At 54.6% G+C, this 27586-nt stretch overlaps 3 protein-coding genes across 7 annotated transcripts in view; 2 read left to right on the plus strand and 1 right to left on the minus strand.

Moving 5' to 3' along the window:
- Nucleotides 1-18875, plus strand: part of MICALL1 (MICAL like 1) — a 24802-nt gene extending 5927 nt beyond the window's left edge. For 2 of the 4 annotated variants that reach the window (XM_082309639.1, XM_082309638.1), the window contains exons 5-19: nucleotides 4074-4122; nucleotides 6009-6150; nucleotides 7270-7373; nucleotides 8104-8240; nucleotides 10586-11166; nucleotides 11696-11759; nucleotides 12871-13256; nucleotides 13593-14071; nucleotides 14552-14686; nucleotides 15015-15141; nucleotides 15478-15568; nucleotides 15957-16030; nucleotides 16388-16502; nucleotides 16838-16884; nucleotides 17199-18873. In XM_082309639.1, coding sequence (XP_082165765.1) covers nucleotides 4074-4122; nucleotides 6009-6150; nucleotides 7270-7373; nucleotides 8104-8240; nucleotides 10586-11166; nucleotides 11696-11759; nucleotides 12871-13256; nucleotides 13593-14071; nucleotides 14552-14686; nucleotides 15015-15141; nucleotides 15478-15568; nucleotides 15957-16030; nucleotides 16388-16502; nucleotides 16838-16884; nucleotides 17199-17320 — 2653 coding nt within the window. In that variant the 3' untranslated portion in view covers nucleotides 17321-18873. Of the gene's footprint in view, nucleotides 1-1627; nucleotides 1980-4073; nucleotides 4123-6008; nucleotides 6151-7269; nucleotides 7374-8103; nucleotides 8241-10585; nucleotides 11167-11695; nucleotides 11760-12870; nucleotides 13257-13592; nucleotides 14072-14551; nucleotides 14687-15014; nucleotides 15142-15477; nucleotides 15569-15956; nucleotides 16031-16387; nucleotides 16503-16837; nucleotides 16885-17198 lie in introns of those variants that run through there. The other 2 variants (XM_082309640.1, XM_082309637.1) reach the window with 2 other exon arrangements.
- Nucleotides 18876-18967: 92 nt separating this feature from the next.
- On the minus strand, nucleotides 18968-23251 carry LOC309589457 (UPF0193 protein EVG1; the record flags this gene model as incomplete). 2 transcript variants are annotated; one of them, XR_014227937.1, is made up of 7 exons in its annotated part: nucleotides 18968-19041; nucleotides 19342-20115; nucleotides 20431-20531; nucleotides 21723-21857; nucleotides 22336-22512; nucleotides 22886-22948; nucleotides 23080-23251. XR_014227937.1 is itself a non-coding variant. In XM_082309642.1 (6 exons), the coding sequence occupies 6 exons, from the start codon at nucleotides 23249-23251 to the stop codon at nucleotides 20011-20013; spliced, it is 753 nt and encodes a 250-aa protein (XP_082165768.1). In that variant the 3' UTR covers nucleotides 19158-20010. The 2 variants fall into 2 exon arrangements, 1 of the variants encoding a protein (XP_082165768.1); XM_082309642.1 differs by lacking the exon at nucleotides 18968-19041 and having other exon boundaries at nucleotides 19158-20115.
- Nucleotides 23252-23338: 87 nt separating this feature from the next.
- POLR2F (RNA polymerase II, I and III subunit F) lies at nucleotides 23339-27499 on the plus strand. The gene is made up of 5 exons (XM_082308905.1): nucleotides 23339-23442; nucleotides 23595-23664; nucleotides 23845-23975; nucleotides 25572-25643; nucleotides 27325-27499. Exons 1-5 carry the CDS (start codon nucleotides 23423-23425, stop codon nucleotides 27413-27415), a joined length of 384 nt encoding a protein of 127 aa, XP_082165031.1. The 5' UTR covers nucleotides 23339-23422; the 3' UTR covers nucleotides 27416-27499.
- The last annotated feature ends 87 nt before the right edge of the window (nucleotides 27500-27586 follow it).

Below are 27586 nucleotides of genomic sequence, written 5' to 3' on the forward strand. Positions count from 1 at the left end.
TGCTTTCAGTCAGCCCGGTAACGGGACTCAGCAGAGATCTGCGAGTACGTTCCTGACCTTGCGTGGTCTTCCTTTGTGCGGGGCTCCCCTGGCCTGCGTGCGACGGCCGCGCTGCTCCCCGAAGGCTGAAGTTCCTCTGTACTCAGCTGCTTCCCCGCTTCCTGCTGGCTTCCCCTTGGGCTGCAGGGGGGAGGAACGAGCACATCCATACAAGCGCTGAGCTGGAGCTTTCTTCTCTATCTGTGTGGCACCGCTCCTCTGGCATCCTGATCCTCCAGGCTTTCCTTTGCTGCTGTGGTGGCTGTTGGTCTGTCCCGGTTGGCTGACCCTGCCCGGAGGCCCCCCTGTTGCGCTGCTGTGCTGGTAGGTGACACGCCAGGGAAGAGGCTGTTGTGAAAGGCTGTATGTGTAAGTAAGGCTGAGGACAGTTTTCCGTGTGACACCTGATTTGAAGACAATTGCCTTGGGATAAGGTAGGTGGCATTGGAGGGATGCTCCCCTGGAGAGCTTTGCAGCAGCTCCTGCAGAGCTCTTGGAAACACTGGAGGTTGTTGTTCAGGTTTTTTTGAAAGAAGTAGACTGGAAATGCTCAGTGTCTACTGAATCTGCCTAAAGGTGTCTTGAACCACCAAGGATGAGGTGCATACCTGCGGGACCTGTGTTGAACTATGAAGCTGACTGTCCCTGACTCTAGCTCCACTACTGAACGCACCTCGCGTGGTTTTGCTGCCTCTCCCTCCCAACTGGGGAAGTGGGAAACCTGGATTTAGCCTCTGACTCCGCTGCTGGCTGTGTGATCTCGAGGCGAGACATTTAATCTCTTCTTTTCCCTTGTCAGTTAAGCTGGAAGCATCCAGGCCAACCTGACAGTGGACCGTGGGGATTAATGAGTTTGCACAGTGCTCTAGAAATCTAAAGCACGAAATTAGTGTTTACAAGGCATTTGCTGCAGCTTAGCGAAGCAAAAAGCATCTTTCAGCGTCCCAAGCTGTGCAGCCTCCCTGGAGCTCAGGGGAGGTTCTTGGCATTGGGGAATGAGAAGAAGAAGAGAGTATGGCACATGCCTTTCGAGTGCTGAGAGAAAGGCAGAGGCTTGAGGAAAACAGGAGCTGAGAGCCATGCGCTAGAAATGCTGTTTTGTGTCCCTGGAGCTGCGGGTTCGGTTCCAGGCAGGATCACAAATCTGATTTGTTCCTTCCCATGTACTGCCTGCATTTCCCTGACAAGACCTGGAAAGCCAAAGGGCTTATTATGCGGCACTGCCATTAAAGTGCTCATGATTTATGTTTGAGGAATCCAGGAATTTGCTCTGGTTTTAGCTGTATGGCGCACCCTTCCCCCTTCCCTGGGTCTGCTGTGCTCCCTGGCAGCTGCCCTAAACCCCAGAGTTCTTAGTGGCTCTGTATGTATCTAATTAGGTAAGCGCTTGGGATGTTATTTGCATGGAAATATTACTCCAGGATATGCTACAACGCTGGGGTTTGCTGAGTCGAGACAGTTGTTCAACTGGGATAGCCAGAGTCTCCCCTATTCTTACATCCGATGCCTTGGACTGGTATGTTGTCAGGAGAGGAGCCTGAGCAGGGCTGGTTGAAAGGCTGCTGAGATCAGGGCAAGGAAATAATGTTACATGCAGCCACATGTCACAAAGCTGCGGGATGGCAAGTTCTGGTCTTTCTGCAGAGGAGGCAGTTTATAGAGAGGAAAGGGGTATGTCTGGGGTGACTTTCCCCCATGCCTGAAAGCCCAGGCTCCTTGCACGTTGGTATGGGGAGCGTGCCCAGAGCTGCAGGGATGCCAAGCCACAGAGCGGCATGTGGGAGTGCTCACGTCGGGAGCGATGGGGATCAGCGCAGTCCTGCTTGGCGTGTTCAGAGAGGGAGCTGGAAAATGCAGCGGAGAGGAACTGAATAAACTGTGATCCCTGGGGCCTTGTACTGATGGACTTCAATACCTCAGCTGAGAGTCGACAATCCTACGTTAGTGGAAAAAATCTTCTATTCCCTTGCTGCTTAGTAACCCCCCTGTTACCTCTTGAGCTTCACGTCCTCTCTGCTGGCATCTGTTTTCCCAGGCAGATTTGCCTTGGTTTACTAAAATGGCTTTGGTTCACCGGGGCAGAGTGGAATGGACATGATGTTTTGTCTGTCAAAAAATACTCTCCCAGCTCAGGCCACCAAGGAGTCTTCAAGCTTCCAGCTGCACCACTCCCATATCCTGAATATGAGGGCATTCAAAATGAAGGTCATGAATGTTTAGAGGGCAGTTGATATATCAACTTTGCTGTCATCGCTTCTCCTGTGTTCCCAAGCTGGTATTTTCTTCAAAAGAAAAAAAAAAATACAGCAAGGTTAAAGGAGTTCTCCAGGCCAAAAAAAAAAAAAAAGACTTAGGGAAAAAACATCTCCCAGTGGAAGCTGGTCATAAATACAAAAAAGGCACTAGTTTTCACATCAAAGCGAAGGCTGCACCTGAAGCCTTTTCTCACCAACGTGTAGAGAGGGAAAAGTTGCAGTACTTTGAAGAGGCTGAGTTCTGTGCCTGCGCTTTCCGAAAGGCGCTTAACACAGAGCTGAACATCCAGCCCATCTTCTACGTGTCTGCCGCATTTGCTTCCGCAGCAGTGAGCGGCTGCAGTTTCATTTATCTGGGAGGAAACGGCACCAGCAGCCTTTTGCTTTTGAACAGAGGAAGAGTAATTTTATGGTGGCGCAGGCAGCTGGGAAAATCTTCCTGAGCTCCTCACAGACTTCCTCTGCAGCACTGGGAAAGGCGTGCAAGGGGCTTCGAGAAGGGGCCAGTTGCCCTGTGGTGCGGTGCCGGGGCGGGTTGGATCAGTGTTACAGGAAAAGGCAATAAAATCCAGAGGGGGATGGAGGAAAGGAGACTCCCGCAGCCCCTCTCCGCAGGTGCATGGCTGAGGATTCGCCATCTCGCCTGATTCCTGCACACCACCTTGGGGGTAGGAGGGATGCTCCCCACCTCTAATCTGAATTGTCTTTCTGGGTCGGTCTCCCAAGCTTTGGCACCTCCCTCTGGGCCATTGGGGTGACTTTGCCTGACCCTAAACCTCTCCGGGCTGTGTCTTCCTCTGTGAATTCAGCTCACAGGCACACCAAGATGCTGCATGAGGGTTTTTTGGTAACAAAGCTGAGATCCTTGGCAGGAAATCAGTTTAGCGTAATGCTGTTTTCACACATTATAACCACGCGCACATGCAAAAGGCATAACTAACTCCTTCCTGTATTTCTCCCCCTCTATTGAAAACCCTTTAACTCTCTATCCTCTGCTCCTCTGATGAAGGCAGCTAGTCGATCCCTGTGGCCAGGCTGATTCGATCCCCCAAAGGGAACCAGGGGAACAAGTGAAATGCCACAACGTGCTGGGGTTGGGAACTGCTGGGGTTCCTTTCTGTGCCCTGACCGCCTTGCATTCAGCAAGCTGCCTCTCTGTAAAGGCTGTGGCTGAGGACAGTTTTCTGTGCACAGCGAGTGTTGGTGGGCAAGCGAGGGCAGAAGTGCAGTTTAAGACCTTCTGTGTCACCCCAAATCCTGGGGTGACCTCAAATCCCTTCAGGTGGTGCAGGGAGGTTTGTCTAAGGACCCTCGTAGGAGGGAGAGATCTAGCGCAGGCAGCTCTTTCTCTTGAAGCGGGCGATCTGCTTCCCCATCCTCCTCCTGCTGTTGTGCCGGTGGCCTTGGAGAGGGGCAAGTTCAGGGTGATGTTGTGCACCCTTCAGCGCAGCGGTGTGTGTTGCTAATCGGAACGTGGCCCTGGTATTTCTGCAGCCTTTAATCGCAAGGGCAGAAGAAGTGGGTAACGAGAGACAAGAATGACATTTGAATTTCCTGGTCACCACCCATTTGGGACTAGCTTTCTTTTTTTAATTGCAATTTCCCTTTGGTTTCTTTGTCCCTTTACAACCTGAAATCCGCTTTGCCAAGGTTTTTTTTATCCAGGGTCTTATATGTTGAGTTGTTGTAAGGTTGGCTGCCCTGAGAACCTGCGTGTGGTGGCATAAGGGCACTTTTCCTCTGTACCTCATGTGGCTTTTTTGTGCTTTCTCATTTCAGAGACTTTGATTCTCTCTCCAAGGATGATGTCTATGAGAATAACCGCTTGGTAAGTCCCTGTTATGCAGTGCACAGAAGGAAGAAGGGACATGAGAATGACTTGATGGAGGTCATGTAGTGTAGGAGGACTTCGTGACAGTGGTGAGGGTGTAAGAAGTGTTTGTAAGTAACAGGCAGGAGCTTCTCTGGAAACATAAGGGAATCTGAAACATCAGCTTCCAGCCTGTGCTGAAGAGAAGATGGTTATCCTGATAGTTGCCAAGACAACATCTCAGGTGAAGATTAAAATGGTGCAACATCTTCTTGACCTCAGGTATTCCAGACTTGCAGGCAATGGAAGCAGGAAGCTAGTTTTACTCCAGGCATAAGCAGAGAGGAAGGTCGTGCTGGACCTAGGCTGGTCTGCAATGTTCCCCTCCTGCTTGGGACAGCTGGACCCAAGAGCAGAAGCAGGCAGTGGAGAATGGGGAGATGCCCAAGCCCAGGGGCTAGGGGTAGGACAGAGCAGCAATAGCCTTATGGTTTTTTGCTGAGAGAAAGACCTAATTGCTGCAGGCACCATATGATAGTCTGTGGAGAAACATGGGCCATCACCTTCCTGAGACGAGTTGAGCTAGGTCTTTTGGGTTTTCAGGATTAGGGCTCTCCAGTTGGGTCCTGGCGATGCCCTTTCCTAGACCAATTGGCCCCTTTCAGCCATTAGCAGCTATCTTTTCCCATTCGAGAGCCACGCAACGGGTTTCTTGTCCTATTAGTGACCCCTAAACTGGGGTTTCTCCTTGCTCCCTGCTGCTTGCAGCCTTGTGTTCAGCAAGGCTCAGTCCAGAGAACTGGCTTAAAGCCAGGCTGAGCAGAGCTGGGTGCCCACAGGAGGCATTTTACACCCCCAGTTACTGCAAATATCCATTTTCATTTATGACTCCATTCCTTTTCTTCAGATCCCACAGCCTGCACAGCATCTTGTGCCTGAGACACCAGGCGCCTTCAGTCTTTACCCACACCCTGCACCTGGTACCTCACCATTCAGTGCCCACACCAGTCTCATCCCCTCCTGACTCACTTTCTCTTTGGTCCCTGCCATAGTCTCGCATCCCTCCTCCCTTGGAGATCAGTGTGGGTATGCTGGCCTTGGCACAACAGCGGGATGGCCAGCATATAGCCAGTAATCCACATACGCTGCTAAGTGGGAAGCTCTCGAACAGCTATTTTCCTCCTTCACTCCTTCCTTTCAAGTAGCCATCTATGCAGTTGTAGGAGCTGTGTGCTTCTTATCACAATGTCCTTGTCATTTCTGCTTGCTGAGACACAGATAAGCACTGAAGTGGCTTGTGCATGGCAGGCTGCTGGCTGTGGAGCCAGGATGGCTATGTTAACTGTGGGGGGGGGAAGAGGTGGCACCCCAGACCATGAAAGGATGGGCAGAGTCGGTGTTTCTGTGGGGTGAGCATTTGGGGTGGCTGGGGACGCTGCTCAGTAGAGCTGGTGTTTGGCTGTGTCACTGGAAGTATCTGCCAGTCATAGGCCCTTCATGGTGCCAGCCAGGGCTCTGCCGGGCTCTTGTGTGAGGGCACTGGTGGTGTGCCCGTTTCACGGGTTGAAAAACACTGGGTTTTTTTTCCAATTAAAACTGAGACCTCCTGAGAGTTACCCTCCCTGTCCCAGTGCAGCAGCCAAATGCCAAGACCCCTCATGTGGGAGCTGCAGGGGCACAGTCAGCTACAATGACTTGGAGGAAAGGGCAGCTGCAGCAACTTGTTCCCTTGCTTCTGATGCCACCTTTCCAGTCAAACGGAATGTCTGGGAGCCTCTATTTGTCAGGGATGCCATACCCTTACTACTTCGCCTTCCCCAGGGTCCTTCCAGCTTGATTTCTCTGCTGTTTTTCAGAGAGCATCAGTTTTCTCTCCTTAATGCCTCTCTCTGCTGTTCCTGCAGGCCTTTGAATTGGCAGAGCGGGAGCTGGGCATCCCAGCCCTGCTAGATCCCAATGACATGGTCTCCATGAAAGTCCCTGACTGCCTCAGCATCATGACTTATGTGTCTCAGTATTACAACCATTTCAACAACCCCAACCAAGGTGAGTGTCCTCCCACCCCTCTGGCTTCCAGTTTGCCCCCACTGGAGTACAGGAAACCCAGCGTTACCTTGTGTCTCCTCCTTCCTATGGCAAATGGGAGCCGTGTGTGTTTGTGAGGAGGCGGAGGGGAGCGGGTAGTACCTGCCTCTCCTGGATCTTGCTGGCGCCGGTGAGGAAGGCCTGGAACAGGGAGTGCAGTAGGGCGAGGTTTCACAAGAGGTGGGGAGTGACTTAACAGCTCAGGCTGCAGAAAGAGGAACGCCTTGTTTCTCCTCCCTCCGCGCTGCATTCCTGCCGCTTGGGTTGGGCCACCACCCCTGGTGCTCATCAGACCCCTTTGTGATCTGCTTTAACCCACTAAAATGGGAGAAAGCTAGATAGGCAAGCCGCCTACCGCAGCTAATTTTTATCACATCTGTAAGTGTAAAGCGACTGGAGGACAGAGGGAGGGGAGCCAGGGTGGAGCATGTCAAATCAGCTCATCTGTCCTTGCAACTGCAACCCGAGCTGAGTGCTGCTCTGAGACAGCTCTTCCAGGGCATCCCGCCTGGATGGAGACAGGGCTCCAGGTCCTCTGCTCCACTCTCTAGCCACGATGTCAGATAAATCTCTTCCGCATGCGTATACTTCTCTAGGGATGCTGGCCTCCCAGCCGAGGGCTCCCGCTGGGGACTGGTGTGTGAGTGCCAGCCCTGACAGGCCAGGGATGCTTCGCAGACGTGCTGACAGCCTGGAAGCCCTGGGGCCCAGTGGGTCACAACAGTACATCAGCAGCTACCCAGGGTGCTCTGGGCTTTAAGCATTGCTTAAGGAGTGGATTACAAGGAAGCCAAGCAGCATTTGATGAGTAAATCAAATCACAGCAAGGGGCTAGTGTCCCTGGGCCAGAGAAGGGGATCCACAGCAGGGCCAGGCTCTCTGGTAGCCTCGCAGCCGACCCATTATTAGATTGTGTTTGTCTCTTCCACTTAAAATAGGCACTGAAGTGTTGGGAGTGGCAAGTCCCATGTCACAAGGCTAGATGATCTTTTTTCCCCCCCCCCCCTCCCCTTCCCCCACATGGGTGGTGTGAGTCATTGCTCCTCTCAGTCACTGATCCTCCTTGCCTTCTGCCTCCAGCCAGAGTCCCTCCGCCTATGAAGCGCCCAGCTGCTGCCTCCTCACCTCCTCTGCTGTCCCACAAGAAGCCCGTGGCTGCGGTCGAGAGTCCTGCGGCACCACAGGTACCTAATTTCTTGATTCAAAGCCAGCCTGTGGCAGTGGTGCTCCCTGTGCTGTGGGTGAGGAGACGGGAGAGAGCCCGTCACAGCAAGATGGATCTTTGCATGGGGCTACCTGTGTATTTTGAGGTGGGAGGGGTGTCTGGGATTTTGGTGCCTTGGGGGACCCAGCTGAGAGAGTGATTTCTCTCTAGGAGTCTGTGGACTGAAATTTGTCTGTAGCAGGCAAGAAGTTGGGCGGATTGGTGCCGGATGGTTCCTTGAGCCACCCAGGGCACAGCACCCTCCTTCCTGTGGGAGGATAACCCTGTAGATGAGGAAGGAGCAGGAATGTGGGATTAGAAGAACAGAAAAGATGCCTTTTTCTTTCTTGACCCTTTATTTCAGGTTTTAGCAGATGTCTAGGATGGCACATTTTCCAAAGAGAGGGGGTTCCTCTTGCAGGTCCCTGCTGCCTGAGGTTTAGATTAGTCCCTTCCACAGCCCTTCAGCCCTAAATAGGGGCCAGGCACCTTTTGGAGTGGCCCCTTCTAATTTGGGAAGAGGCAGCCCGCCTGTGCCTGGACGCGGGGGCAGCTGTTCTGTGCGTTGTCAGCCCCTGAGGTCAGCCCCTGAGCTGTGCCACAGGCACTCAGTGATGGGGCTCGCACAGGGAGCAGCTGCTCTGGAGGAGCCGTGGGCTGGGGAGCAGCATGTGGCCCCCATCCTGAGCTCCCTGTGTGTTATGTCTCAGGACGATGCCCCCTCGGACCTGTCGGAGCGGTCCCAGCGCACCACGCTCAGCAGTACCTGCGCGGCCTGCCAGCAGCACGTCCATCTGGTCCAGCGCTACCTGGCCGAGGGCAAGCTCTACCACCGCCAGTGCTTTAGGTATGTTGTGGCCAGGCCTGGTGGGGCGGCTGCTCTCCTCAGCAAACTGGAGGTCTGTGGCCAGCTGCACCCCGTCTTTGTGTGTCCATGTCCTTTGGCAACATAGAGCGTCAATGACGGTGCCCAAAATGATACTGAAGAGGGTCTGTTTGCCTGCCAGCCCCCTGCCCCAGAGGTCTGACTAGCCCCTTGTGTCCAGCCCTGTGCTGCTTGCCTCCCCTACTCACTGCCTCCCCTGCTCTCTTGCACTTTCCCGCTTCACTGGCTTGGGATCCCAGCCCCTTGTGCTTCTCCCACCTCCATAAACCAGGATGCTCTGCCTCTTTACCACCTGCCTACCCAGAACACCCAACACTATCTTCCGATGAGGTCTAAGCCAGGACATCATCCTACAGACCTCCTTCCACCTACACTGCACGTCTCAACTGGATATACAGGCTCCCACGCTGCCTGGGGTGGTGCTGAGCTCTCAAGGGAGCATGTGGAGAGCTGCAGACTGTTACCAAACCAAGGAATGAGGGATTAGACATCAGCAGCTCTGTGGTTACTCCCTGGGTGCAGGTCCTTACCTGCAGCACCTGTGAAGTCATTTCACTTTACTTTCCCTGCTCTGATGATGAAGGGATGAGATCTCTCCTGTGGGCCACAGGACAAGAGCTGGCAAGTGGGCAGCTGGCATCTGAGGACAGAAGTATTGAGCCACTGGGAAGATACGGGAGGCCTCATTCACCTGTATAAACAGCTCCTGCCTAAGCCAGCTGGGGATGTGTCATAGAAATAGCATCACAGGAGGGGAGCTGGGCTGGGACCCATCAAGCTTCCCATCTGCAGCTGGGGCAAAAGCAGGAGCTTTGGGGTGCAGCTGCAGCATTGCTCATGGGCCAGGAATAGGAGAGGTGCTGTGTCTGCCTTGGCACAGCTCATGGCTCTTCGGACTGAGAAGTGAGATCCCTGTAATTTCATCCTAAGTGTTTTGCCTCCTTATGCTTTTCTTGTCTTTTTTATTTTTTTCCCCTGCTGATTCATGGGTGCTGTTTGGTTGGGAATGTCCTGTGGCAGTGTTTTCTGTGGGTTGATGGAGATAAGACCAAAACAAACCACTTTCTCCCCTTGTCCGAACTTGCCACTTCTCCATTTCATCATAGCCCTTCTCTCTAGAGCCCCTGTGTCCTCACACTTCTGCTCTACATTTCGAAGGAAATCCCAGTCAACTGGACAGCCAGAGCAGAATTCCTCACCAAAATCATCTGCTTGCAATGTAGGGCAGCCAGCTGCTGTGAGCACCAGGTATTCAGACAAGAAGGAACAAGCTTGGTTTTCATGGGAGTGCTTGATCGGCCCCTTGCCCTGTGCTCTCTTTCATGTATGCTATCCACCTCCCTTCCCAGGTGGAAAAGGGCTGACTTGGTTGCCAGTGCTGTGTATTACGCTTGCGCCTGGAGGGCTTCATTAGGGAGGATTCAAAGGCTCAGTGGGGAAAGAGTGGATGATCCAAGGAGATGTGGCAGACAGTGAAGGACGGGGAAGCTATTAGCCCAGTTTCAACAGGCAAGGCAGAGTGTAAGAACGGCCCTACTGCGTCATTCCCTCGTCCTTCCAGCCAAATGCCGTGACCATGGTGGGGGCCATGGTCAGCACCAGCGAGGGTGAGACCAGGCTAGGCTTGTGTGCCGCTTCCCCTGACTACTCTTCAAGCCTCCAGCATAGGGATTTCCTGAGTTGGAAGTAGCATCATTTTATTTAATACTTAGAGTTTGGGGGTGGTTCCCCCCCCCCCCCCCCCCCCCCCCCAAATGTGTGTGATGGTTCTTTAACCTGCCTGGACCCTTGGCCCCCACAAGGCAGCCTGTAGCCTCCCTGTGCTGATTCTGAACCAGCTGTTCCCTAATTCCAGTTGATATTCCCTGTTTCATATCTGTGAACGGTTGATCCCTCTCCCCCTCCCAGGGCTACCTGTGATCTTGTAGCTCTCTCTCCTGTCCCCCACCAGCTGTATCTTTTCCAGGAAGACTGTGGGTTTCTACTTTTCCAGGTCTGGAAATCATGCTGTGTCCCAATACCAACTGTTGCCCTTCCGCATCTATTAAATCCTTTCCGAGTTGAAGGAAGAACCCAAATGCGCACAGTATTTGAATTGTGAACTCCCATGGGTTCATACAGTGGCACGGTGACGTTTCTCTGTTCCTCTCCTTTCCCGAATGTCTTCCCCTGAGACCGCGCTAGGATTTAGCAGCAGGGGTGGGAACTAACTCCACAGCCCTGCAAGGATCTCCCGGGTGTGGTGCCTTCCCTGAGGGGCAGGATGGCATCCCCCGTCTCACGGGGCTCTCTCTTCTCGTTGGCAGGTGTAAGGAGTGCTCCAGCACGCTGCTCCCGGGGTCATACAAGCCTGGGTCAGAGGCAGGGACTTTTGTCTGCACGCAGCATCGTGGTAAATTGGCCATGAGTGGGAAGGCAGAGAGGAGGCTCAGCCCAGACCGACGGTCGCCAGAACTAAGAACTGAAACTGGGGCAGGCAGCGTGGGCGATGATGCCCTCCCTGCAGGAGCAGAGGTGGGGAAGGATGACGGCAACTCCCTGGAGAGCATGGCAGAGACCCAGATGCCTGCAGAGGGGCTGGCCGGCCCAGCGGAGAAGGACAGCACACCCAGCAAAGCAGAGACAGCGATGCCCCCTGCTCAAGCAGGCAGCGGGGTGCCCATCTCCCAGACTCCCCCCAGACCTCCCCTTCCCAGCAAGCCTACGGTGCTCACCCAGGACAAAGCCAGCTCGCTGGACGGACGGCTCAGAGACACACGGCCCACCCCTGCCCCAAGGAGGGCCACCGATGCATCAGCCCTCTCCCCTCCGACCTCTCACCCCATCCCCCGGCCCAGGTCCACTCTCCAGGGCGAGGGCAGCGAGTGTGGGCCTGGCATGGTGAACGGTAAGAGAGCACGGTGGCGGCGGGGGTTACCCTCCACCTCCCCAGTGGCCGAGGTGGTCAGCTGCAGGTTGGATGAGTTTCGTTCATTCTCTGCAGCCTGACACCTTTCTGCCTCTGAATAAATCTCAGGCTCAGACGTCGAGCTTTCGATTGCCAGCCACCCCCATAGCGGGGAGAGCAGCGCTAGGTTTCACACCTGCCTGCTCCCTTATATTTCTCCAGAGCTCTCCAGGGGGTGCTGCCAGTGTGGAGGGGAGGTGGCAGTGCTAGAGCAGTTTGCAGGTGTGGGGACAGAGGGGCATGTCAGTTCTCTAGGTGCAGCTCCCAGCATGGGGTGGGGAGAAAAAGGCAAGAGAGATGTTTGGGGTTGACTGACTGCACCGATTGTGGGAGGAACGCTGTGAGGTCTTCAGAGAGTGGGAATAGCCACCCTCCTGTGGGGAGATGTGTAAGAGATGCATCGTGTTGATTTAACCTCTTTCTTCATGTCCTTTTGGTGTTGTGACAGTCTGACCCTGTGTCTTTATAGGTAGGGTACCTGAATCCAGCCCCCCTGTCCCAAAACCCCGAGGGAGACCCTGCTCCTCTGATCGGTATGTCCATCTGTTCGCAGATCACCTGCAAACCGCATAGTGAGGTGGGGCTGTGGGGACGGCTCAACTGTGGTCTTCCTCGCACTTCCATCAGCCCCTGCTCTTCGGAGGATGTAGGCTATGATCAGGTCCCTTCCCTTACCTAACGGGTGCCAGCCCAGTACAGTCAGGCTGAGAGTGTTTGTCCGTACCTCCCAGGGTCTTTGTCTCTTGGGGTTTGTAAAGAGTTTGGGGGCTTCAGAAAGGCATTTTTGTAGCACATGCAGACTGCCAAGTGCCTTCTGAAATGGCCCTGCTTGTGGGTGCTGAGAAGGGGGCACTTGTCTGCCTTGTGGAGGGTTTGTCCTGGGAAAGGTCCAGTGCTGTGACATTGTGAGTGCCTGGCTGCAACCTTTACAGCTCCTCTTACCCAGGAGCCCGCTGGTGTTGGTTCATTCTTGCCTGCTCTTGGGACAGAGGTTGCACAAGTGCCCCGCATTGGGGTGGTGGCCAAGGAGTGGAGTGGATGCATGCGGCAAGTGATGGCCACTTTCCTGATGAGCAGTGATTCACTGAACCATGGTGTGGGCTTGCCGTGGGCTGTGCCCCCGGAGGAGCAGCGGTGCTTCCAGGTGCAGGAGTTAGCAAAGAGGAGTCTGTCCCTGGGATGCTCAGGCGATAAGGTGATGAACAGCCCTCTGAAGTGGAGGAAGGGAGTGTGACCACAGAGGGCCGGTATCTGATCTCGACTCCCCTTCCATCCACAGCCTGGGGAGCACAGCTGGGTGTAGGAACAGTGTCGGGGAGGGGACAACAGCTGTGCCCATAAAGCTCAGCCTTTACCACTGCTTAGCAGATGGAGGCTGTAATATTCGGAAACCAAAACGCTGGGTCCAGCGGGCGAGTCAGGCAGGCTGTGCTTCCCTCAGGCCCGTAGGTTTGCCCGCAGAGAAGGAGACACTTTGTGTCTGGGGAAGACCAAGGCCACCCTTGGATGAGAAAGCTGCTTCTGCATGGGAGACATCCTGATCCATCTGTCCCTTCCCTTAAGGGCGAAGTCCCTCTCCTGTGCCTCGCTGTCCCAGGTTGTCTCTGCTCCCTGCCACCTCAATCTCTGTTTCTCTTCTCCCAGTGCTGGAGCCGCTGTGAGAGCCAAGGACCCGCCGTGGATGGCCTTAGTGCAAGCAGAACCCAAGAAGAAGCTAGCTCCCCCTCCTCCCCCAGGCAGCAGCCATGAGACTCGGAGCAGGACTTCAGAGGAGGAGGATGGGGAGGAGGCGGGGAAGGCCAGGAGTGAGGAGAGCAGGTCTGATGCCACAGAGCCCAAACCGTACAACCCCTTTGAGGAGGAGGGCGAGGAGGAAGAGGAGAGTGCTGCCACCCAAAAGAGCACACCTGAGCAGGAGCAGAGTGAGACTGCTGCCAAGCCTCTCCACCCCTGGTATGGCATCACTCCCACCAGCAGCCCAAAGGCAAAGAAGCGGCCAGCTCCACGAGCCCCCAGTGCTTGCCCGCTAGGTGAGCTTCCCCCCACTCCCTTATCCCGCCTCCGTAACCCCTGTGTGGCCCCTTGGGGGCTTCCCCTTCCCAGGCATCTCTGCATCACCCTGGCAGGCCAGGCCTTTATGCAGCAATGGTTGTGCTGGGACTTGTATTAGCTGAGTCCTCTCTACCCACTGGAGCATAGTATTTGCAGGCAAGACTTCTGTGCTGGAGAGTCCCTTCTGTCTTCCCTGAAGACAGACAGACGCTGGTTCCCTTTGCCCTCGCCCCTGCCTCCAGTATATACCGCTCTCCCCTTCTTTCCTGACTGCCCTGCCCCGTTCCTCCCTGATCTCTCCCTTTGCTTTGCAGCCCACCACCCCATCTCCAGGCTGTCACACTCCGAGCCATCATCCTCCACCCCATCTCCAGCCCTCAGCCTCGAGAGCATCAACTCTGAGAGCTCAGCCAAGGTGCTGGGTGACACCGATGAGGCCTCAGTGCCCAAAAGCTCCTCCGAGCCCACTGTCCACACACCGACAGCCGCCAAAACCTCTAGCACTGACACGCCGCTGGCCAGCGTCTCCTCCAGCGAGAGCCCTGCTGCCCCAGCCAGCCTCTCCACCAACTCCTCCTTCTCCTCCTCCAGCGAGCTGGCCAGCTTCAGCGGGGAGGCACAGCCCAGCACCCCACATGCCAGCAGAAGCATCTCCACTGGCAGCTTGAAGACCAGCCCCAGCCGGCTGCCCCCCAAGCCTCCTGCTGGGGCTAGCCCTACACCCATGCTCTTAGCTTCAGATGGGGGTGCTGGCAGCCCGAAGACGCCCTCCTCGCCCAAGCCACAGCTGAAGGTGAGATTGTGACCTTCCTCCCATCCAAATCAGGGGGCTTTTTTTCCCTGTCCATCACTCGGTCACAGTGGGGATCATGAGTCCAGGCTTGCCCCTTAGGTAGGTTTGGTGTGTGACCCCCTGAAAGCAAGCCTCAGGCCTGTGCTCGTTAAATGGTGGCTCTGCTTATGCTCTGCCTGCCCCACGTGCTAGAGAAGAGGCAGGATGTCGTGTGGTCAGAGCAAGTAGGAAGGGAACCGTGAAGGAATTCAGCGTGCTTGTTAGAGAGAAGCTGGGGAACTGATGCCAAACAGGAGCACAGCTGGTTTTTGCCCCATGGCTAGGCTGCTGGTGGAGATCAATGCTGTTTTTCTCCTCTAGGAGGGTGTGGGGCAGGACAAACCCTAGGGGTGCCCTGTCTGCTCAGTCCCAGCTGTTGGGTTGCTATATCGCTTCCCTTTCCTGGACCCTCACATATCTCCTTTTGTCCCCCGTCTCCAGTCTTCCTGCAAAGAGAACCCCTTCAACAGGAAGCCATCGCCTGCCGCCTCCCCCTCCGCAAAGAAACCTCCCAAGGGCTCCAAGCCAGTGCGTCCTCCTGCACCGGGTCACGGCTTCCCACTGATCAAACGCAAGGTAAAAGGGCCCTCGGGAGAAGGGGGGCAAAAGCCAGCTCTGTATTCTTCCCCAGGGCCATGGCTGTGTACGTGCACCCTGCTGATGCATGTGTGGGTAGGGAGTGCAGCAGGTGGCGGTGGCTGGGGAGGATGGTGTCTAGGCTAGACCTCGTTGATGGCAGCACCATGGTCTCCCTTTGCTCCAGAGCGGGGTGGGGATTTTGGATCCACACTTAGGTGGAGAGATCTGTTGTTCCCCTGTCCCCATTTGTGTTGACCAGCCTTAGGGTTACCCCTGGAAGCTGGAGATTGATGGTAATGGAAATCTCTGCCTTGTGGTTTGGCAGGTGCAGACAGATCAGTACATCCCCGAGGAAGACATCTATGGGGAGATGGATGCCATCGAGCACCAGCTGGACCAGCTGGAGCACCGTGGGGTGGCCTTGGAGGAAAAACTTCGCAGTGCTGAGAATGGTATGTGGGGTGGGCCATCCGTGGGTGTGGGGCAGAACGGACCCTAGGGCTGCCCTGTGTCCAGCCAAGGAGATAGCAGCGGTGACTTCTTCCCTGCTGGGGTTGGAAGAGCACAAGGGGCTGTGCTGGGCTGCAGGAACAGTCACAACCATACCCTGGACATGGAGATGTCCTTAGAATGGAAACTGGTGGGGGAAGAGAGAAGGTCTCTCTGGGGCTCCGGAACAGGCTCCTAGCCCAGTGCCCCTCTCCTGGCTTGGCAGAGCCCATCATGCTGCAGGGTGATGGGATCCTGCAGGGCTGGGGATGGCTCTGAGTTGTCCCTTTGCTTGGCAGACAGCCCTGAGGACAGCCTGCTGGTGGACTGGTTCAAACTCATCCATGAGAAGCACATGCTGGTGCGCCACGAATCAGAGCTCATCTACATGTGAGTGTGTGCAGGCCTGTGGGGAGGCACTGATGCTCTTGCGGGGAGCCCTGTCTCAGCCCTCCTGAAATTGTGCTTCCAGGGGAGAGCCTGACATGGCCTCCTTGGCTGGAGAAGGGAGGGAAAGAGGGCAAGCAGACAAATGTATCCAAACACACTCAGAACTGACCCACTGCAAGTCACCAGAGCCCCTGCAGCATCTCCTCCGGGAAGGCCTTGAGCAGCCAGGGCTGGTCCCTGCTGGCGCTTGGCTCCCTGGCCCTTTGGCTCTACAGAGTAAGATCAGCATCTCGGTGGTTCTTTCCAAGCTCACCCCGTACCTTGGGATGATGTTGTGCCTCTCTGGAGCCTTGCAGTGGTTTCCTGGCAGTGCCCCCTTCCCTTGCAGCTTCAAGCAGCAGAACCTGGAGCAGCGGCAGTCAGATGTGGAGTATGAACTGCGTTGCCTCCTCAACAAGCCAGGTAAAGCATCTTTCTGGGCACAGTTACCTCCCATTTTCCCCTGGGCTTCATTTCCCATCTGCCTAGGTGGGTCTCGGGTGAAGAGAGATGTTTAGGGATGCCAGCGCAGTCATCTGGCTCTGGAGCCGCTGTCCCACCTCGCGGCATGCCCCAGCCTTGTGCAGGGACGTGCTCCTTTTATCCCATGGGATGCCACCTACAGGGCTCTCCCTCCACAGCACTGCTGGCCCAGCTGGCCCTGCGGCATGGCAGGGTAGCAAGGGGATCATGCGAGGGGATCTCTGCCCCACAGCTCTGAATTTCAGAGCTCCTTCAGCCGTTTAATTGCCTGTCCTTTCTTGGGGTTCGCCTGGGTAGAGAAGGACTGGACTGACGAGGACCGAGGGAGGGAGAAGGTGCTGATGCAGGAGCTGGTGACCATCATTGAGCAGAGGAATGCCATTGTGAACTGCCTGGACGAGGATCGGCAGAGGTGAGTGAGGAGTGGTGTGGGCTGGGGGAGAGGGGAAAAGCGTAGCCTGTCTGACTCAGCACCATACGAGCGGCTTGTGGGGGTGTCCCAGGATGTCCCTGTTGCTGATGTCTTTCCCAGGCTTCCCGATTCTTGTTTCTTTGAATGCCGTGTGTGGGAAAGACAGGGCAGTACTTGGCAGCACGTGGGATTTATCCTGCTGGTAGCAAATGATCACAAGACAGTGATGGATCTGCCCCTCCACAGCTTAGAAGTAGGAGGTTCTCTAGCCTTAAACAATACTGCAGCTGTTTTCAGGGCTGAATTGCTGACCTATTTCCCACTCTTTCTTTCAGAGAAGAGGAGGAGGATAAAATGTTGGAAGCCATGATTAAAAGAAAAGGTAAGAAACAACTGGAAGATTTTTGGAGTGATGTTTTCACCGCTGACCCCAGTGAGGGGCAGCATGAGCCATTCATGAAATCGTGTGCCGGAGGAGAGAGTGAATCTATTCTGTGTAGGGTCTGGAGCCTTTCCTGTAGGGCCATTAAAGTCTGGGGCCCAGTTGTGCTGCACACCCCCGTTATCACAGAAAGAAACGTGCATACAGTGGAGGGCTTTGATTCATGGCTCTCACCCTTGCCCCTGTTGTCATGCGTGTGTGCGTGTGTACAACCATCAGCATCCCGCAGTAACAGCCTCCCTTTGCAACCCCAGAATTTCACAAGGAGGCAGAGACGGAGAGCAAGAAGAAAGGCAGATTCAAGCCCATGAAGGTGCTTAAGCTGCTGGGCAACAAGCATGACTCCAAGAGCAAGTCGCCCAAGGAGAAAAGCTAGAGCAGGGGAACACCGGCAGTGGGAGGGATGTGCTGCCCGACCGCCCTGGCCTCTCCGCAGCTGGCTGGGATGCCTGCCAGGAAGGGGGCTCGTCTCCCTCCACCCCCCTCGCCTCTCCCCTCGCTCCCTCCCCAGGCACCAGAGCTGCCGCCCCGGGGAGACGCCGGCCCTCTGCCCGGAGTGGGGGAGTCCAACCAAAGCGCTCCCCTTCCCGAGGCTGTGGAGGAGCCCGATCATCCCCTCCGTGAAGCCTTGCTAATGAGGTGGGGAGAAGATGGATTTGCTTTTTGGATACATTACCCCATTGCGTGTTCTTGTTATTAACTGAGAAGCAAGCCGAGGAGTTTGGCGTTCGTGGGAAAACTTGCACTAACTGCCCCCCGTCCCTTCTCCTGCTCTAACTGTGACAGTTCCACGTGCCTCCGACCTCTGCCAGGAGGGGACTGGGCCTGCCTGTCCCTCCCTGCCCGCCCGCTCGTGTCCCCTTCCTGTCCCGTTTTTAACTTCAGGAGAAAGCTCTGGCATTAGAATCAGGATTCTTTGGGTTTTACTGGCCTAAACTAAAACGTTAAGAAAACACCCCCGCATCACAGGGCTCTAGAGCCATAGCCAAAAAAATAACTGGTGCCCTATTTATTTTGAGCTGTCCCTTCCCTCGGGCACCAGGGCTGGGTGGGCTCCGTTACAGGGCTGAGAGGACCCAAGGGGACGGTGTACAGCTGCTAGGACGTAGCTGACGCGCCCTACTCAGGACATCTTACCCCGCGCTGCTGCTAAACACCGCTGACTCTGCTGCCTTCACGGGGAGGGAGGAACATTCCTTTTCCAGGCAAGGGCAGAAGAGCTCAAGACTGACTCAGTGCCGGCGAGGGGCACTAAGTTTGTGCCCCTGCTCACCAGTGCCACCCTTGAGCGGGTGGGGAGAGAGGCACGGTCACAACTGACCTTTACCCAGCTTCATCTCTGTATACTTTAAAAGTGTGCAGGGTTTGGTGGGTTATTTTTTACACCTACTTTGCTAGATGAATTCAAACCCCTCCTAAAACTTTTTAAAACCCTTATTTTATTTGTCATGTGTGTGCGTGTGTGTACATTGGAGGAGGGAACGGGGGGCAGTGTTCTTCCAACCATCCCTTCTTCCTTCCATTTTTGTTTCCTGCCTTCTCCTCCAAGGGGAGGAGTTATTTATTGAATTGTTGGATCAGTCTGAATTAGAGTGTCATGGGTGTTTGGTTGGTCAGCTGTTTGACATGCCTTCTCATGAGCACATTAGGCAGAACCAGCCCCGAGCGATCTGCTGCAGTCCCTTCTGAAAACCCAACAGGCTTTAGCCAAAATGCTCTCGGAGCCGTGCCTTGCCAGGTGGCTGGCGTAGCATTCTGGAAAGGGATCCTCGTTTCCCAAAACCTGAGGGACCCGAGCCCCTCCTCAGTCCCAGCGTGGCCCCCGTGGCTGGGAGGTGGCAAGCTCAGCCCCGCGCTGGTGACGCCATCTCGCTCTTGCCATACCCAGCAGGCTGATGAGGAGCGGTGGGAGGGGAGGGGAGATCCCAAAGCACAACTCTTCTCCACGGAGAAACAAACCCGCTTTAGAGCCTGCTGTCGCGTCACTGTTGCCAAAGGCCATCGGGATCGCTGCAGCCTGACACCGCTTGGCCCTGCGCCCGGTCAGAACTCTTGATCTGTAAATTACACTGTACTAACTCCGTGACTTCCATTCACCTGAACAGAAATAAAAGAAACATTGGATTTAAAAACCTATCACAGCTTCTGATTCCTTTTTGTATCCACACTGTCCTGGGGACAGAGCATGCTGCCTTGCTTTGGGGAGTGGCTGAGTATTGCGAAGAAGCAGATGATGGGATCTTAAGGAAATTGGGAGGTGGACTTCATGCTGGGCTTTATGCAGGAATAGCAAGGCATCATGCTTCAGCCTGCTGGAGGACAGAGGTGGGAGTATGCACGTGGTGAGCAAGCAGCCATTTCCAGGCCCTGTGGGAGACGGATGGCTGTTCTGCATACCGTGCTTTCAGGAACCAAAAAACCACAGCAAGGCCGCAGCAAAGAGCAGCATGCGCCGGGCTGAAATCCCCTCTCCCTGCCCAGCGCAGCTGTGTGCCCGAGCGCCTGCCCAGGTCAGCTGCCACCGAGAGAAGTTTGCTGATGCACGCAGTCGCGCTGACCTGCGGCAACGCCTGAGGCTCGCGTTTGCGCAAGGTCACGCGGCCGCATCTTCCTCCCCGCTATCTGCCAGCACAGCCGTTCCCAGTCGTGGGGACAGGAGCGGGTCGTCGGTGTGGGTGACAAGGCGTGTTATCATCGTACCGTCATGAGAAGCCTCCGCCTCGGGGGGGATGGAAAGGAGTGACGTTTTTATCGGTCGATTGCTGTACTCTGAGGCATTGCACAGGCAAAAGGAGGCTCTGCTTTGGCATGTTTTGGTAGCCGCTGCCGTGTGTTTTAATTTCTTTAATATCATTGAGCAAGAAGGGATCTGGTGCGTGGGTAGGATTTTACAACAGATTTCTTCTGTTACCAGTCATGTATAAATTGCTCCTGCCTGCTGGCTTTAGGCAACGGGTGGGACTGCCCCCTCTTTGGGCACAGGCCCAGACCAGCCCTTGAGACTCCGATGCCGCGAGTCTGGGAAGAAGAGGTGGGAACAAACTGCGCTTGTGTTTTTCCCTTGGCCTAGTCGTGGGGATTGGATTGGTTCCCACCAGGGATGTCTTTTGCCACGATCTCTCTCATTTCCTCACTTCTCTTCTTGTCAATGATCTCCATCTCACGCATTTTCTGCAAAGTACAAAGGGGAAGGACTGAGCGGGGAGAACGCCATCAGCTTTTTTTTTTTTTCCTTTTTTGCCAGCCCCAAGAACAAAGCTTGTATTTCCCTGATTAAGTTACAGGCAGACATGGAAAAAAAGGCTGAAAACCTCTATCCCCCACTCCCCAAATTCATGTCTGTCCCATGCCATGAAGGGAAACACAGTTCTCTCCCCTTTCTCCTTCCCTGCTCAGGTGGTGGAAGGAGACTCTGCTTTAAGGTCTCTGACACTAGGGATTCCCTCCACACACTGCACGGCCAGCGTCACCAGGGCCCTCACGTACCTGTGAGATTTCAGTGAGGACAATCCTTCGGTACTTCTTGCCCTGTCCTAGAGCTTCCATCTCTGCCAGGAACTCCTTCCTCTCCTGAACTTCATTCACCACTGACAGATAAGAGAAAACACAGTGAAAAGACGATTTAGCCGAAAGGCAAGAAAACACGTTTCTGTCTAGATCTTAACCCCCAATTTCCTAGCTCTGCCTGAACAGCGGTCCCACCAGGGGAAGGGTGATGTCTGCTGTAACGCTCGTCTTGAGGATATCATCAAAATACCTCAGTGGGGCCTTACACAATGGGAAACATCCCCCCCTGCCCATCTTCTTACCGCTCCCCGTCTTGCAGGAACGGTAACTTCCTAGTTTTCTTTGTACAGACAATTCTCTGTTGCTTGTGGGCAATTTAACCGGTCTGTGGATGGAGACAAAACCTCCTTAAAGCCGTTGAGGTTCATTAGTTGAAAGGCAGCACCCAGTGACCACAACCAGCTCTGTTCCCAGGACCAGCACAGGCACAGAACATTAGCTGCCGCTTTGCAGCACAGACCTGCAGCCAGCTGGTCCAAATCTTGCCACTGTACAAAGTACGTGGGCGTTTCAGATGTGTCAAGGACAACCCTCAGCTCGCGACAAGTCTTGATACAAAGCATGCGTGAAGCCAGCCGTGCTGGCTTCCCTGCAGCAGGGACCAAAGCACCCCTTCTGTACACGTTATTCTAGCGTTGTCCATCTTTGTGGTGCCCTGGCTAGCGAAGGGCTGGCTGGGATGTACAGGCACATTGAAGATTCAAGCACAGAGAGGCATTAGGCAGGGTTTTGCCATCCCAGAATACTCTGCAGGCCAAAGTCCATCACTGCTTAAAATTTTGCTTGACATTTAAGCTTTGCTAGTGTAACTGCTCTGATCTTGGAGTGAAAGAAAACAGAACCCAAACCATGGTCAGGCTGGCAAGCATCCTAGTCTATATTGAGTTACGCTGGCTGGAAAAAGGACCGGCGGTACCTGGGCTTCCTGCCCAGGTCAGCCTGCACCTCCCCAGGGTATTCCCCTGCCAGCAGAGTTCATTTTGTGCGGGCAGCCCAGGGAGCTTGAATCTGCCAGCAAACCTCTGCAGTATAAGCTCCGCAAGGACGGCTGGATGACAGCAGCCAGTCCTTTCTCTTGGAAACTGGGCTTTGTGCCTCCTTCCGCAACGGGCTTCAGGTTACCGGCAACACAGCCTGCCACCCCAGCCCTCGGAGGGAGCTGGCTTCCCAGGCTTCCCGCCTGCCTTCCTCCAGGGTATGTAAAGACATACATTCTTCAAACCGGTCCGGCTCAGGTATCTCCTCTTCCTTTGTCTGAACCAGCGTCTGCTTCACCTTGTGCTCCACCACATCCTTCCCTGTCGCTAAGATGTTTTGGAGCCTTTGCTTCTCCTTTTCCAAATCTCCTGTGAATGCCAAGGGGGAAATAAATGATTAGCAGCCTGTCTCCTCAGGGAGGAGCCTGGCCACACTGCTGCTCTGCTAACGATGCCGAGGAAGCTTTACGTTAACCACAGACCATCCCCAGACTGAACTGTGCAAGCACCGGACAGCTGTACCTGTGCTGAAGAGCCAACCAAACTGGCATCAGAGGTTTGATTCATGTTTATGAGCTAGAAAATTTCACAGCACTCCCTTCTTACGCAAGGATTGTGCGAGTCCCTATCACCTGCCACCCCCCTAGCCAGTGGGCAGAAGTCAGCGAGCACTTACAGCAGATGTTCCCTCAGAGATCCATTTTTAAAGCATCTTTGAAGACAGAAAGCGTGAGGATGAATTAAGATACCCCCTGCCGCTGCTGAGATTGCAGGCAGGGGATGGACGTAAGGGGAAGAGAGGGGCCAGGCGGCATCGTTTATGTATTAGCAGTGTTTGCCGACTTACGCCTTGCCCGTGGCTTGAATTTCTCTCGGGCGTAGGCATCTCCTGCCTGGCAGACCTTGGCAGGTCGGAGATGCGGTCTCGCTGAAAGCCTGCTCGGCTGACAAACTGGTGGGGAGAAAGCAGGCGCTGGCTCTTTGCTGGATGCAGGGTGGCACTGGAGGGGCAGGGCATCTCCTCCTGCAGAACAAACCAAACATAAGGGTACGTCAGAGAGAGAGGAGGCTGGACGGATGGCCCCGGGCTGCCACCGGCGGAAGATCTGCCTGCCGATCCACTGTCGCACCACAAGCGAAGACCCCGGGTGCCACAGATGTGGCCGACCCGAGGCAGACCGGGGTTCAAGTCACGCCACTGCGTCCCGTTCCCCGGAGGAGCCCCGGGGCCGCCTCGCCCCGTACGGCCCCGCCTGTCCGCGGCAGCCGCGCCGCTCCGGCAGCGCACTCGCCCGCCCGAGCGGGCTGTGGGCCAGCGCCCCCGCCTCACGGCGAGCAGCGAAGGCCCCTCGCCGCCGCGCAGCGCCGGGCGGGAGAGCCAGAGGGCCGGCACTCACGTTGCACGCAGCCCATCAGGCACCGCCTCTGGAAGCGCGTCAGCTTCGACTCCTCCATCATCGCTGAAAAACATGACGTGCGGGTGAAGGCGGCGGCGGCGGGAACGGCGGCGGGACGCTTCACTTCGGGGCGGGGGCTCCTCCCTGCAGCCGCCGCCCCGGGGGCAGGACGGGCCGCATCCCTCCCCCGTTACCTCGCAGCAGCTCCCGCGTTCCCGGGCTGTACGGGGCCGGCCCGGCACCCCGCCCGCCGCCGCGGCCGCCACCTCCCCCCGCCGCGGCCGAGCTCCCGCCGCGGCCCGCCACCCCGCCGGCCTCGGCCGCCGCCGGCGATGACGTCACGGCGCGGCGCTCCGACGTCTCCATAGCGACGAGCGACGCCCCGGGAGCGAAGGGAGGCGCGGAAGGGCGGGGGCGGGCAGCGCGGCGTCGCGTCGCCACGGCAACGGCGCCGCCGGGGCACTTCCGGCGGCGTCACGGCGGGCACCCGGAAGTGGTTCCTACTTCCGCCGGGCAAGAAGGCGGCGGGGAGGCAACATGTCTGACAACGAGGACAAGTGAGAGCGGGGTCGGCTGGGGGTGGGAAGGGAAGGGAAGGCGGCGCGGCGAATCCCGTCCCGGGGCGTCGGGTCGGGTCGGGTCGGGGGGAGCCCGTGGCGGGGGCGGCTCGGCCCGGCCCGGCCCAGCAACCTGCGTGTCCCTCCCTCAGCTTTGACGGGGACGACTTCGACGATGTGGAGGAGGATGAGGGCCTGGAGGACCTGGAGAACGCGGAGGAGGTGGGTGCCCGGCGAGCCGCCGCTCCAGCCGGCCCGGGCAGGCTCTGCCGGTACCGCAGGCCTGCGTCGTGGCCCGGCTAGGCGGTGGATGGGGCTGGGGAGGCCTCAGGGGCTCTGCCAGCGCCGCGGGGCCTCGCCGGTGGGCGCAGCTGAGCTGCAGCGCTGGTCTGCTTTCCCCAGGAGGGACAGGAGAACGTGGAAATCCTCCCCTCAGGAGAGCGGCAGCAGGCTAACCAGAAGCGGATCACTACCCCCTACATGACCAAATACGAGCGAGCCAGAGTCCTGGGCACTCGTGCCCTCCAGATAGCGTGAGTATCCTGAGCATCGCCACAGCTTCTCCTCCCTTCCCTCTTAAAGCTGCTTTCCTCCTTCCTTAAAAACTCCTGGATCTCATGTAATCCCTTACGCAACTGCTGAGCGTGCGGATCACCATCTTGGTCAACACTGAAGCGCAGGACCGTGGAGCTCTTTCTTAGTTGCACGTGAAGTCTCTGTATCTCTCCCTGGCTGAGACTGTGGTACTTGTGCCTAGGAAGGAGGGACATTCAGCCACTGCAGTGAACCTTCCTAGGTCACAGACAAAATGAGTAGGGGATGTGACAAGCTCGTCCTGGTTTCTGTCTTTCGTAAGGAAGCCAGTGTGGGCTGGAAAGCTCAGAACTGGTTTGCAAAAGCCGACGTTGGAGCAAAGGATGCTCCAGAATGTCTTTAGTTAATACGACAGGGCTGTAGGAATTCGGAATGGAGTAACCAACCTGAAATCTGTTTTAAATGCAGTTGCATTGTGGCAAGCTGTAAGTTTTTTAAAGTACTTGGAATAGTGGGGCCTCATTTATAATGGGAAATAACATTTAAATCCTATTTTAAGTGCTCTTAAGGTTGACTGCTGTCAACTTAATTCATTTACCTGTCTAGACTTGTTTTAATAATACATATCAAAAAGTTTTGCACTCTTTCAAAAACTGCCTTATGAGTGAGATTATTAGGCTGTGGCAAGGTTTGTCTGAAAGCGCATCTCTGAGTTTTGTCTTGGTTATATCTACCCTCGAAATAATGCCTCTCCTCTACATCATTTAGAAGCTCATAGGTGGTGGTTAGATCTTTCCTTAATCATCATTTTGCCAAGCTGCTCTTTGCACAGTCTTCACGCTGTGAAGCTGTTTTGCACACAATCTTTCAACTGGTGGAAGACCGGAAAAATGGGGGAGATGAGACGGCCCTGTGCCAGGCCTTTAATCCAGAACACACTGACGCCCGATTCTGCTTCACCTACATATTCTGCCTTCAGTGCTGAACCTAGGCCAGCAGCAGCCCCCAGTGGCCTTATCCACGCATAACGTGAACTTTCTTTATTGCTGCTGTCTAATGGGCAGATAGCGTCACCCATGTTTGCTCTGCTGTTACAACCCTCTGCAAAAATGCTTAATTTTTTCTTCCTGGAGGTAGAGTGCATCGTAAATCCAGCCCCTTGCTTTCCCCCAAACAAAGCCTGGAAGGTGTGAGCAAATCAGAACGTAAGAGGTGTGCTGGAGTTGTAGGAGGCATAATCATTTTACAGAGTTTCCACCCTCTTTATTGGATTCATTTTAGAACCACTTTTTTTCCTTACATTTAAGTACAGCAGAGGGTGGCTAGGAAGGTGTGGATCTGACCAGCTCTCAAGTGCCAGCTGGTCAGCAGAGGCTGAGGAATGGGGCAAGAAGAACGGTCAAGTAAAAGCTCAGTCCGTAACCATTTGGGGGAATTTTCTTCCCGAAGCGCATGAGAGTAACTCAGACTTGCCAAGGTGGTGTCCCACCCTCCTACTTTACTGGTCGTTGTCCAGATGACGTACGTAGCTGCATCCTTAGCTGTCCCTTTTCCTTCTCTGTACGTTCGCTCAAGCGGTGGTTGTTCTGTCCTAGGATGTGTGCCCCTGTGATGGTGGAGTTGGAAGGAGAGACAGACCCCTTGCTGATTGCCATGAAAGAACTCAAGTAAGTCCCAGACTTTGACGGTGAGCGTATTGATTTCCATAAAGCAAGCAGTCCTCTGCTCGTCCCAGCATTTAGCAGCTTATTCCAAGACAACCTTGCCTTCCCTCAATAACAGTGAGCACTACAGTTGCCTTCCCCTTTTTCACCTTGGGACTTCTCTGCAGCTGCTCTCTCTCATCTTAGTTGCTTGTGCAAAGTACTGATGATGAGGAGTACTCTGACCTCTTTTACTTCAGAGTCCAAGTGTTCTTTATTTCTGTGATGAGAACTCAAGATCCTCATCTTTCTGGAATCGGTTTAATTCCCTGAATAGAATTGATTCAAAGCAGCCATCTGAACAGACCTGTTCAAATGTGTTCAGATGAAGTGCTGGCAAACAATAAAATAAGAGTCAGGCTGGTGGTGTGGAGACCCTGCTAAGAATGTTTTTTTTCCCGCACCCTTCCACCCTTGGCTTATTGTGCTTAGAGAAAGATAAATAAATACTTTCTGACTGTAGCAGAGGCAGCTTCTGGATGATCAGTTGCAGGACTGCCTTTCCACAGCAGAGCTCCCTGCTGGCCCACAGTTTGCCTGTGTGGTCGGTGACCTAGATCACATGCAGGTTTCCTTCAAGCAGAGCAACTGGACTCCATTACCGATTAAGTCCCTGTTCTTGAACTGAATTGTCCCTCTGCTCCCCCAGTTTCTCAGTGCGTTGCAGTTGCTCTTGAAGATTTTGTATCTATTATAGCTCCTGTTATCATTGCCAAAAGCTCCTTAGGTCATGTTCCTGTCAGATCTCCAAGCTCAGTCTGAGTTGCTTCTGGTCACTGTCTGAGCATGAGCTCTAGAAAGTAAGTCAGGGTGTGACAAAGTACAGTGGCATCCTGTTCTGTGCCAAAATTCAGTTGTAATTCTTGGCATGAGGGAGCTGCTTTGCTACTGGAAAAACAATGGCCCTGAATGTGATCATTAAAAAGTTCTATTACTTTTCAAGTCTGATATGGTTGAAACCTGATGCCCTAGTTAGATTCCAGACTGTCTGATTGCATTCCGCTGACTTAAATCTACTTCCATTAAGTTAAATTGTGTTCAGCATTTTCTTGCTTTCTAGTTGGAGCCACTGTTAGCAGATGCTGTGCTCCACCCCAGCTGTACCGGGTTTTGGTCCCTGATTAGTCCCTATTTCATGTAGCCTTCTAGAAATTAACTGATGCTCTCAGGGTGTTAAATACTCTGTAAATATCAGTTTTTCATGAAGGTTCTCAGAATTCTGCCACTTTTGTAGTGTCTTGTGGGGAAAAATCTTCCATCAAACAAAAACCAATTTGTTCTTTGAGTCCCTTGATTTCCCCCCCCACCCCGCCCCGTATCTTAGGTGCTTGGTGTTGTCTCATAGCGGGTTCAGATCACAGGGCTCAGTTCCTGCAGGAGCAACAGAGGGCTGACCTTCTGTAGGTTTTTGGTTGTTTTGAGTCTAAGGGTGCTCAGTGCTTGGCACCCACAAAAGAGAGGAGGTTGTTGGGACTTCCCTCTACTATATAATACCGAATCACTGGTGCTACACAGATCTCTCTGTTAAACCTGATGAGCTTACTGAAGCCCCTAAGGCAGTGAGTGCACCTCAGTTCCCATTGCCTGCTGAAGTGGTATAGTGGACGCTCTGGCGTTTCTGTTCACCTCTCTGTCCTCCCTTCAGAGCACGCAAGATCCCCATCATCATCCGTCGTTACCTACCAGATGGGAGCTATGAAGACTGGGGTGTGGATGAGTTAATTATCACAGACTGATCAGCCTCCAGCCAGTGTTTTGGTTCTTTCCTTCTCCAGAGATGTTTCTATTTTTGTTTATAACTGTGTAAATAAATTATAAACTTCCCCATTTTAAGTTAAATGTGTTTTGATTTATTGGGTTTTTTTTTTTTTCCTCCCATCCCACCTTCTCTTTCATCTCAGTCCTAC

Source organism: Platalea leucorodia (assembly GCF_965183815.1).
Source record: "Platalea leucorodia genome assembly, chromosome: 4".
Lineage (NCBI taxonomy): Eukaryota > Metazoa > Chordata > Aves > Pelecaniformes > Threskiornithidae > Platalea > Platalea leucorodia.